The sequence below is a fragment of the Chinchilla lanigera genome, unplaced genomic scaffold, assembly GCF_000276665.1.
Source record: "Chinchilla lanigera isolate Chin_1 unplaced genomic scaffold, ChiLan1.0 scaffold00012, whole genome shotgun sequence".
In the NCBI taxonomy this organism is placed as follows: domain Eukaryota; kingdom Metazoa; phylum Chordata; class Mammalia; order Rodentia; family Chinchillidae; genus Chinchilla; species Chinchilla lanigera.
The window spans coordinates 7594694-7604412 of NW_004955413.1; the positions used below are offsets into that span (position 1 = coordinate 7594694).

Below are 9719 nucleotides of genomic sequence, written 5' to 3' on the forward strand. Positions count from 1 at the left end.
CTATATAAACAGAATTGAAAGTAAATTCCAATCCAAATTTCTTTCTTTTTTCCCAGTCACTTCCCATCTACAGTGCTCTGGTAGAATTGGAGTATTTCCAGGATGAAGGAAGGAATTTTAGGTAATATTAGGGAAATGAATATTAAAAAGGAAACAGGTCAGATGAGCACAAACTGAGTAGGACCAAAGTGGTGATGCCGTGTGACAAAAAGACATTGCCTTGGGTGACCAGCACCCTCCATTCCAGGGAGGATCTTCCATCAAAACATCCTGAAGTGATAGGAGAGCTGCAAGATAACATCACAGTTATAACTAGAAAGTGATAGGAATTTTCCATTCTCAGGCAGAAACAATGTTTTGGCTTTACATGCTTTCTGAGATTAGATAATATCCATACAGAATACTGTGGTTTTTTATTACTCTTACAATTGCAGTGAATTCTCTGAAGACAAAATCAGGCTCTGCACACCTGATTGGGTAAGGATGAGAAAAATCCCACCATACATCTATACTTGAATTTAGCTAAATGAAAATAGTTCATTACAGTTAGATCAGTGACTATATTCCAATGGGTCTATTTGTACCTATGGGCTAAGAGTTAATGATTACACTTTGCACTCTAATGTAGAAAGTAGATGTTATGGTTCTTACTCACAAAATGATAATTGTTTCAGGGAACCAATTTGTTAATATGCTAGATTAATCAACTGACAATGTGAACTTCTAAATATAATGTCATACACATTCAAAACATACAATGTTATCTTTCCATTTTTTATTTTAAAGAGAATAAAAATAACAATATAACAACAACATAGACAAAAACAAAACAGCACAAACCAATAAAAATGATACAGGTTTTCAAAACAAAATGATAGGAATTAACAGTAGTTATATTATATATTGTTATCCTCAAAGAAGTTGCTCAGATTACCAGATGCAAGAATGCAAGATTGATCAAACCATTAAAGAAAATAAAAATAATAATAAAAAAAATTAGAAATAATACAGAACTTCACTAAACAAATGGTAGGAATTCACCAATGGTTGTTATATTGCATATTATTGTCTTCAAATTAGTTGTTCAGATTACCAGATATAAGCATGCAAAACCGTTCAAAAAAAATTTAAGCATTAACTGTTCCTTTAAGTAAACCAATGGGCATCGGCAGTACAATTTATTTTTCCATTTAAAATAAATAGAAAGCTTGGTGTAGTGGTAGGTACCGGTAATCCCAGCCCTCTGGAGACTAAGGCAGGAGGATCACGAAGTCCAGGCAAGTATGGGCTATATACTTAGTTTCAGGCCAGACTGGATTACACAGTAGCATCCTGTCTCAAAAAAATTAGAATATATACATTATTTGGCTAACTAAAAGCATTTGAAATTCATGCTGGATGCAAAGGTTACTAGCAGGTCAGCTTATCATTAGGGAGAAACTACACTAAAGGGCAAATCCAAAACTGAAGACATTACCTAACGGAAGGAGAACAGGGAGGTGGGATAACTGGTACTCAGACTGATTTTGTATTGTGTTTAAAGCTGTAATCAGAAATATATAATTTCATAATCATGAAAACAACATCACCAAAATGTTTCACATTTTCAGAAAATGCAGTGTATAAGAACTCTTAGTCCACTTGAAATGTTCAAACATTATATTCTGTATTGAAACTTTCCCCATGTATCTTAAGTGCGTTTTTCCTAAGTCAATCTTCATTCACGAACATCCAGAAAGAATTAAGAACTTTAAAATTATTGTTACTGGGGCTGGGGGTTTAGCTTAGCGGCACAGCGCCTGCCTGGCAAGCGCAAGGTCATGAGTTTGATTCCTGGTACCGGAAAAAAAACAATAAAAAAATTTAAAAAATAAAATTATTGTTACTTTCAGAAAAGTGAAGTAAAACTGAACATTCCTAGTGAAACATTTATAAAAAGGAATGACACATCGTGGGTACATATCATTTGGTGTGACTTAAATTTTATTTAAATTTCTTCAATGATCATTTGCCAGAATATGGACATAAAATCATATTTAATAATAAACATATGCATCCAATTTAAAAATTCAGGTAGTTATTTATCTTTATATACTATGATTTCATGTGTAGGCATACAAATTTCACTATTTTAAAAATGCATAGTTTCAAAATATTTGAAAATTATATGATAAGACAGTTTGAAACATTTTACAGACCTCTGAAGTAGACAGCAGTAATAACATAAAAAAGGTGCCACTCTTAGTAATTCTGGACCTTATTGTTTACCACTCTGCTCAAAGAAACATTTAAATAAGCTATTGCTTGCAGATATAATGGATATTGATTGCACAAGGTCTAGAGTCAGCTACTTTCCTTGGACTATATGCTATGCAGTACCCTGGAGTTGGAGTTGGAAGCAATGAGAATCTGTAATGAAGAAGAAAATATATACATGTGGAAAAAAGAAGTGAAAATATTCAGGGATACTTGTTTTATTAAATGATAGACTTTTAAACCCATTTGAGTGAGATATTAACAAACTGGGATTTTTCTATCAATAACCAGAATTTTCATGAGTTTTAGAGCACAGTACTATGCAAAACTAAATTGTTTTTCTCTTAGTAAATTATAGTGTGGATGGCAGAGGTTTTGCATGTTTTGTTTTGTTTTGTGTTCTGTTTTGTTGCTGTTTTCCACTTTGTTTATGAAGTACTATATAATTTAATCTATAACAAAAAGCCAGAGCACAAATTTGCCATTGTATAATTCTGCAAATCCCAACTTTATGAATGAAAATGAGATTCAAATATTACAAAACTTGTATAAGAAGCAGAGGATCTTTGAAATGTGGAAGATGTTAAGAACATTGAGCTCTAGCATAAAAAAGAAAATGACGAATATAGTATTTTCTCTAAATTGCCTTTTTATGTGTTAGCATTTGTATATGCATACATTCTTTCAAATGTTTGCACACAAGTAAAAATAAAACATATGTCAAAGTTCTTATATGGCCACAAGTACACTAATTTTCATTTTACTTGAACATAAACTTGAATGTGCTAGGTAGAGCCATGATTGTTATTACGGTGTGCCTATTTTTTATATATTCTCATGTCCTACACAGATTTTTTTTTTTCTGGTACTGGGAATCGAACTCACGACCCTGCGCTTGCCAGGCAAGTGCTGTGCCGCTGAGCTAAATCCCCAGCCCCCTACACAGATTTTTTTAGGTATGAAACCACTGGATGTGACTTTCATAAAAAGAACAAAAAATTCCAAAAGAGAAAAAATATAAAAGGCCAGAAACTTACAGATCCTGGGAGGGAACTGAGCCATCTTCCCACAGCCAGGCATCACGTTCTTCAGTAAAAGAAAGGCCAGTCCAAAAAAGCCGTTGGTTGGTGTTCATAAAATCCTACTTGGAGACAGAGACAAACAAATTTAAATCTACTTTAGGAATAAAGTATTTTAAAGGAAATTAGTGTTCAGGATAAGATTGAGCCTGTACATCACTGTCTTGGTTACTTTTCTCTCGTTGCTGAGACAAAACACCCATTGCCTAAAATGAAGGAAGGGAAGATTTATTTAGCTTACAATTTGTGGAGGTTTCAGTCCATGCTTGGCTGGATCTGGGGCAGAGTGGCACATGGCAGAGGGCAAACGTTCATGGCGGCAGGACACAGCAAAGCAACAAGACCAAAGGGGGGAATGGTAGCCGGGAAGCAAAGCAGCCAGAACAAAGGGGAGGAATCGCGGCAAGCAGCCTCTTTCCCTCGCTTACATTGTAAACAGGGTACCCCCACCTAAGGGGGGTGTGGCTCTCACATAATCTCCATGCCCTCCTCTTCCACGGGCTCAGGATGTATACAAAGTAAGCACCCTGGCTTCCTGCTGAGTCACTTAGCCAAACCTCTAGACTCCCCAAATTGACACAATGTATCAACCATAACAATCACATAAACTAAAATCACACTTTTAATTTAAAAGCTATAATCTTGTGCTTAGAGTTTTCATTGATTAGAATGAGAGAAAAAAATACTATAAACTCTCACTTCTTTTACATCATAAAGGTAGGTAGAATTTTTGTGGGACACTTCTTAACAGGGGAAAAATAACCAAATTCAATACCCTCTGAACATCATTTTGAAGGATAAACATGGAGCTGACCTCAACCTATGCTCAGCATAAATGCTGCATGCCCCTGGAGGATTTTTTCACAAGAACTGGGTAATTTTCATTATCATGTGATCCATTACTGGTTCTGTATTATATCCCAGGGACAAAACAAAACCTACATAGTAACAAAACAAATTAGAAATTCTATTAGAACTAAAAATTAGTCACTTGTCTCTTTAACTAAAACTGGTAAAACTAATGCCATGTTGTGGCTTCTTTGAATTCTCCCCAAAAAGTTTCCTGGTATACTTTACCTGGTATCTGTCTAGACTTTTATGCCAAAGGGATAAATATTTGAAGAATTTCATGTAGTTTTTATCTTGATTGTTTCAAAGAACCTGAAATTGATAAATCGCAAGTCTATCCATTTTCTGTCTGACTGAAAAATTGATTCAAAGCAGTCACCTTATTCAGATATCAGTTTTTTAGTGGTCAAGTAAAATGTAGGCAACAAGAATTAAGTACATGCCAATTCATCACTGTTTTGGAGCTGAAGAAGACTGGAATTGTGAGACGCACAGAAATGTCTACTTTCCTCCCAAGATTTTTTTTCATCAGAAATGAAGTAACAGTTGCACTGGTAGCCAATCCACTCTTCTTGGCAAGAACAGCAATCAGATACTAAGAGAAAAATACAAAATATGACAGATGACACTGAAAATTTTAAATTGTCTTCAATCCTATTTAATCATTAAAACTTTATCTGCTATTTATTAATTTTTTCTGCAAATATTCTTTGAGAATCTACCATATAGACCACAGTTCAGGGAATATTAATGTTAACACATCAAATGTGACATTTTCCTACTGGAGATTACATTGCAGAGATACATTCAGGATTATAGTATATAATATCCAAGCATTTCAGTACATTTAATGATAATTAGGTAAGCATATAAAATAAATGCAGTATGGTTAAACAGCATGTAACAAAGCATAGGTTGGGTGACAGTTAGAAGAACAAGTTTTGCAGAAGTTATCCAAAACTGACCACTTTAGAAAAATAGAAGTTCAGTAGATAAGAGTCTTTTTATAGGAGGACAGTATTTTAGCATATTCATGAATCACAAAAGAATATAATACACTAAAAGAATTCTGATATATTTGAGCTGGGCTTGGTGGCCCAAGCCTGTAATCCCAGCACTCGGGAGGCTGAAGCAGGAGGATTGCTGCAAGTTCAAGGCCAGCCTGGGCTACACAGTGAGACCCTGTCTCAAAAAACCAAAGCACAACAACAACAAAGAATTCTGATATATTTGAATATTTTATTTTTCAACAGTGAAGGTAAATAAAGCAATTAGCTCCAAGTCTGGTCATATGGTTTATTGGTGACAGAATCTTCAAATTTCTTATCCATGGTAATAAAATTATGGCACATGGTAGACACTCAGGTCTTTTCCAGATGAGTGGCATTGAAGTTGTTGGAATGAGCTATAAATGAAGTTCTGTGCACTCATAGAAGACAGTAAGACAACTAGAAGACATTTGAAAAGATTAAAAATTGGGCTTTGAACTAGCTTTCGTTAAATAAATAAAATTTACAATTAGAGAAATCTCTACTGCATTCTGAATCATAGAAGAAGTAGAACAAAAGGTAAAAAGTATGTGAAATAAGACTAAGAATTAGCTATACCTTTTTTTTTTTTTTTTTTTTTTGGTTTTTCTGGTTTTTCTCCGGTACCGGGAACCGAACTCATGACCTTGCACTTGCCAGGCAGGTGCTTTGCCACTGAGCTAAATCTCCAGCCCCTTAGCTATACCATTTATTGTAGTGAAATTCATACGTGCTACATAATCTTGAGCACTCATATTGAGGAAAAAAATCTTTCAGGCTAGTTTTTGCCCAGTTCATCAAATGTATAAATGGTGCATTACTATAGCTCGGGTGTGAAATGTCCTCTAAAGTTTCCTGTATGAAAGGTTTGGTCTCTATCTTGGTGCATTAGGAAACAATGAAACCTGTCAGATATGGAGTCTAGAAGGGACTTAGGACACTGAAGTGTGCTATGAAAGGGTTAGTGAGACAGTGGCCTTTTCCTCTTTCTCTCCTTTGCTTTCTAGCCATGAGATAAGCAGTTCCACTTTACCACATGCTTCAGCCATGCTGCTCTGCCTGACCATGGGCCTCGAGGCAACAGGCCAACCCATCGCAGGCTGAAACCTCTACAAACTGTGCGCCAAAATAAACCTTCTCTCTAATTGGTTATCTTGAGTATTTGCTGCAATAATAGAAAGCTAATGCACGCATATCCAACGTAATGTCACTTTTTCATTAGAGGATGGGGAAATGTGACCACCCTATATTCAGAACACATATTACTAAGTGCAATATTCTTATGTGTGAAAATCAAGGCAGTTTGTTTAATCTGTTATCAGACGTAAGGTTTGCCAGTCAGTGAAACCTACCTTTCTGTTCTTCTTTGATGTGTCCTGAAGAAAATGTTGGTTGAATACTTTGTTTAGAGAATGCTATAAAATATGATTAGAGATTTGATTAAGTAGGCATTGGTTTATGAAATAACAAATTATTACATAATAGTAAAATGAACGCTTTATTATTAAATGATTTGAGCATGATTTTTATCATTGTATAGACTTGCCAAGAGACACTTACCATTTTTCAATAAAATTCCCAAAGTAGCCATCAGCGAAAGGCATATCACTCCAAAGGTTCCAGAAATCAACCTCCACACAGTGATTTGAGAAGCTGTAGAAAAAGACATACGTTAGTGGTTTAAAGAACAAAAATAAAACCTGAAGGTTTTAAGAGCAGAACCCAACAGAGATGAATCCAAAGAATTCTTCATTCCGTCAGGCATCAGAGATGGCGGGGAAGGAGGCATGGAATCCACTTCCAGGCCACCAAGCTCCAGGAGAGACCTGGGAAAAGCCCACCTGCTGGATGAACAACCTGCACCTTGCAGACCCTCTGAAGGCAGGTATGGTTCTCAAATATAGGGATTTGGATGCTAATTTGTATATTACAGTAACAAATGATTTAGTTTGTCAGGAATACAGAACAGACATAAAGAAGACAGAAGTTTTACAGTCAGTTGATGCCACTTATGGTAGCCGAGTCCAGCAATATTTCATGGAAATAGACTAACATGAAGATTCCATTAGTACTTTTTGCAGCAAGTAGCCATCTTTTTTTTTTTTTTTTTTTTGAGACAGGGTCTCACTCTGCAGTTCAGGCTGGCCTTGACCTGACTTTGTAGCCCAGACTGGTCTTGAACTCACAATGATCCTCCTACCTCAGCCTCCCGAGTGCTGGGATGACAGGCGTGCGCCACCACACCCAGCAGTAACTATCTTTTGACATTGAGAAAGTATTGGGACAGAAAATAGTGTGTGTAACTAAGTGGGCTGTTCAAAATTCAAGAAATCATTTGTTGTATTTTCTTTTCAATGTTTATTTTAGAGAGCTAGCAATGTAAACAATTTCATTTAGAAAGCCATTATTTAATTTTGCAAATTGAATCAAAAAGTGCATCTATCTTAGCAACTTTTTGCAGAAATTTATTTGATATTGTGCAAAATGCGTAATTATTTCTCTGGAAATTTGTATCAGTAATTTGATAATGATATACCAAAACAATCTGGTATTTAAATTTAGTTTATCTGTCTTTACCAGAAAATGAAATGCAACCAATTTGCTGAATTATTACCTTTCTTTTGGAGCAATTTGTGTTGTTAATAACCAATAAATATGTACAGCAACTAGGGGTAATTATACACATGGTATAGTTGTACGGTAACTGGTATTAACTATCCACCTGAATATGTTTAGGACTGTGGTCTCAATTATATGCTAAGTAGCTAGGAAGAACAACTGTCCTTTCTCTTAAACTTTCTGGATTTAAACTACATTTTCTGACTTGTGGTATTATTAGCTTGTTGAGCAATGCCTGACTTTGAATCTGGTTTTCAGTGATGAGAAATAATGACAATCGTTTGCATTCAGGAGTAAAATGACGATTTGCATGATGGATTTTTTTACAACATATTTTCTACCTGTAGTTTCTACCCTTTTTTACCTTTAACGAAGATGTTAAGTGTGACCATTACAACTGCTGTATTTCTCCTGCATTTGTTATCTGATTTTATTATCTAAGTTGAGTGTTCATGGTTGGATTCATTACAGTGAAATGTACTTATTGCGTTAAAATATTTTTGCACCAATTTGTCATATTGAATAATATATCACCATGCAGAGTTCCCTTAGCTATAAGAATTTTCATATGTTACAGTCAGTAAATAAAATATTTTTAAAACAAGTTTTTAATTTCATAACATCGGCATGCTGCCAGTGATAGACTAGAAAATGAAGAGATTCTAATCATCATTCCTCCTGATTCCAAAATCTTCATGCTGTCTACCTTATACTTCGGTGAGGTTGTTCACGCATGTTCTTTACTACAATCTCTATTTTTAGTGGATTTACTATTTATTTTTAAATTAGCAGAGAAGCATAAACACCTCTAGTAAGAAGAGATTAACAGGTCCCAAACTCTCTTAGGTGGGTTTGTGTAAAGACTTACTTTCATTTTCCAAGTAAAGTCACATTTTAAATAATAGGGTTCCCACTAGGTAGATGAGAAAAAAATGGTTCAGTAATTTTTTTTAAGGTCTCAAAGCTAGTAATTACCTAAGTCAGAAACCAAACAGAAATTTGTCTAGGTCCAAAGTATTTAATTTATCATATGCTGTCACTGTGACAGTATACTACCTGGAGGTAGGTCCTTTCCTAATCTCTCCAGAGGCCATGTTCTGATTCACCAGTTTGTAAAAGCATTCATTATACGGGAATGATGTAGGACCATTCTGGACCTGGTATGAAGAGAATTTTCACAATCAAGGTATGAGCTGAGAGCCTGAGTTCTCAGCACACTGAATTTCACAGCACACTGAACTGTGATATATAAGCAAAACCTCTCTCTGTGTCTTTGTTTTTACAAAAACATTACATATTCTTACATTCAAAATTACTTCCTCACAAGCTTTTGCCCTTAAACATTTAAATACTGTTAATCTCTTCTTACTAGAGATGTTTATGCGTCTCCGCTATTTTAAAAATAAATAGTAAATCCATTAAAAATAGAGATTGTAGAAAAGAACATGCATGAACAACGTCACTGAAGTATAAGGTAGACAGCATGAAGATTTAGGAATGAGGAGGGGTGATGATTAGACTCTCTTCATTTTCCACTCTTTCATTGGAGATTCTGTACTAACATGGGCACACTCTCAAAAGGTGATGTCGTTAACAATACAAAGTGTCCATCTGTGCAATTTTTGGATGTTAAAGTCTTTTAATCATTGTGACATTGATATTTGGCATTCTCTATTCGTTTTCATTCAGAAATTAGAGATGTCTCTGGTAGAAGCCACTCTTTAACTCTGTTGGAAAAGGTTTACAAAAGATTTTGCTTCACAGAGACCATGTTTAAATTACAAAATGAAGAACTAGGACAATAAATGCAGAAAAAATGTTGTACATGAAAAACATAAAAATATCTATTTTTAATTTTGTCTTTTTTTCCTTTTTTTTTTTTTTTTTT

At 34.9% G+C, this 9719-nt stretch overlaps 1 protein-coding gene across 3 annotated transcripts in view; it reads right to left on the minus strand.

Annotated features, from left to right (window-relative positions):
* Window positions 1-1240: 1240 nt before the first annotated feature.
* Window positions 1241-9719, minus strand: part of LOC102006443 (natural killer cells antigen CD94-like) — an 8856-nt gene continuing 377 nt past the window's right edge. Inside the window, exons 2-8 of one of the 3 annotated variants that reach the window (XM_005378931.2) lie at window positions 6773-6865; window positions 6565-6627; window positions 4628-4779; window positions 3294-3397; window positions 2356-2409; window positions 1478-1543; window positions 1241-1332 (exon numbers count right to left, since the gene is read on the minus strand). In XM_005378931.2, coding sequence (XP_005378988.1) covers window positions 1516-1543; window positions 2356-2409; window positions 3294-3397; window positions 4628-4779; window positions 6565-6627; window positions 6773-6865 — 494 coding nt within the window. In that variant the 3' untranslated portion in view covers window positions 1241-1332; window positions 1478-1515. Of the gene's footprint in view, window positions 1333-1477; window positions 1544-2198; window positions 2410-3293; window positions 3398-4627; window positions 4780-6564; window positions 6628-6772; window positions 6866-9719 lie in introns of those variants that run through there. The other 2 variants (XR_260067.2, XR_260068.2) reach the window with 2 other exon arrangements.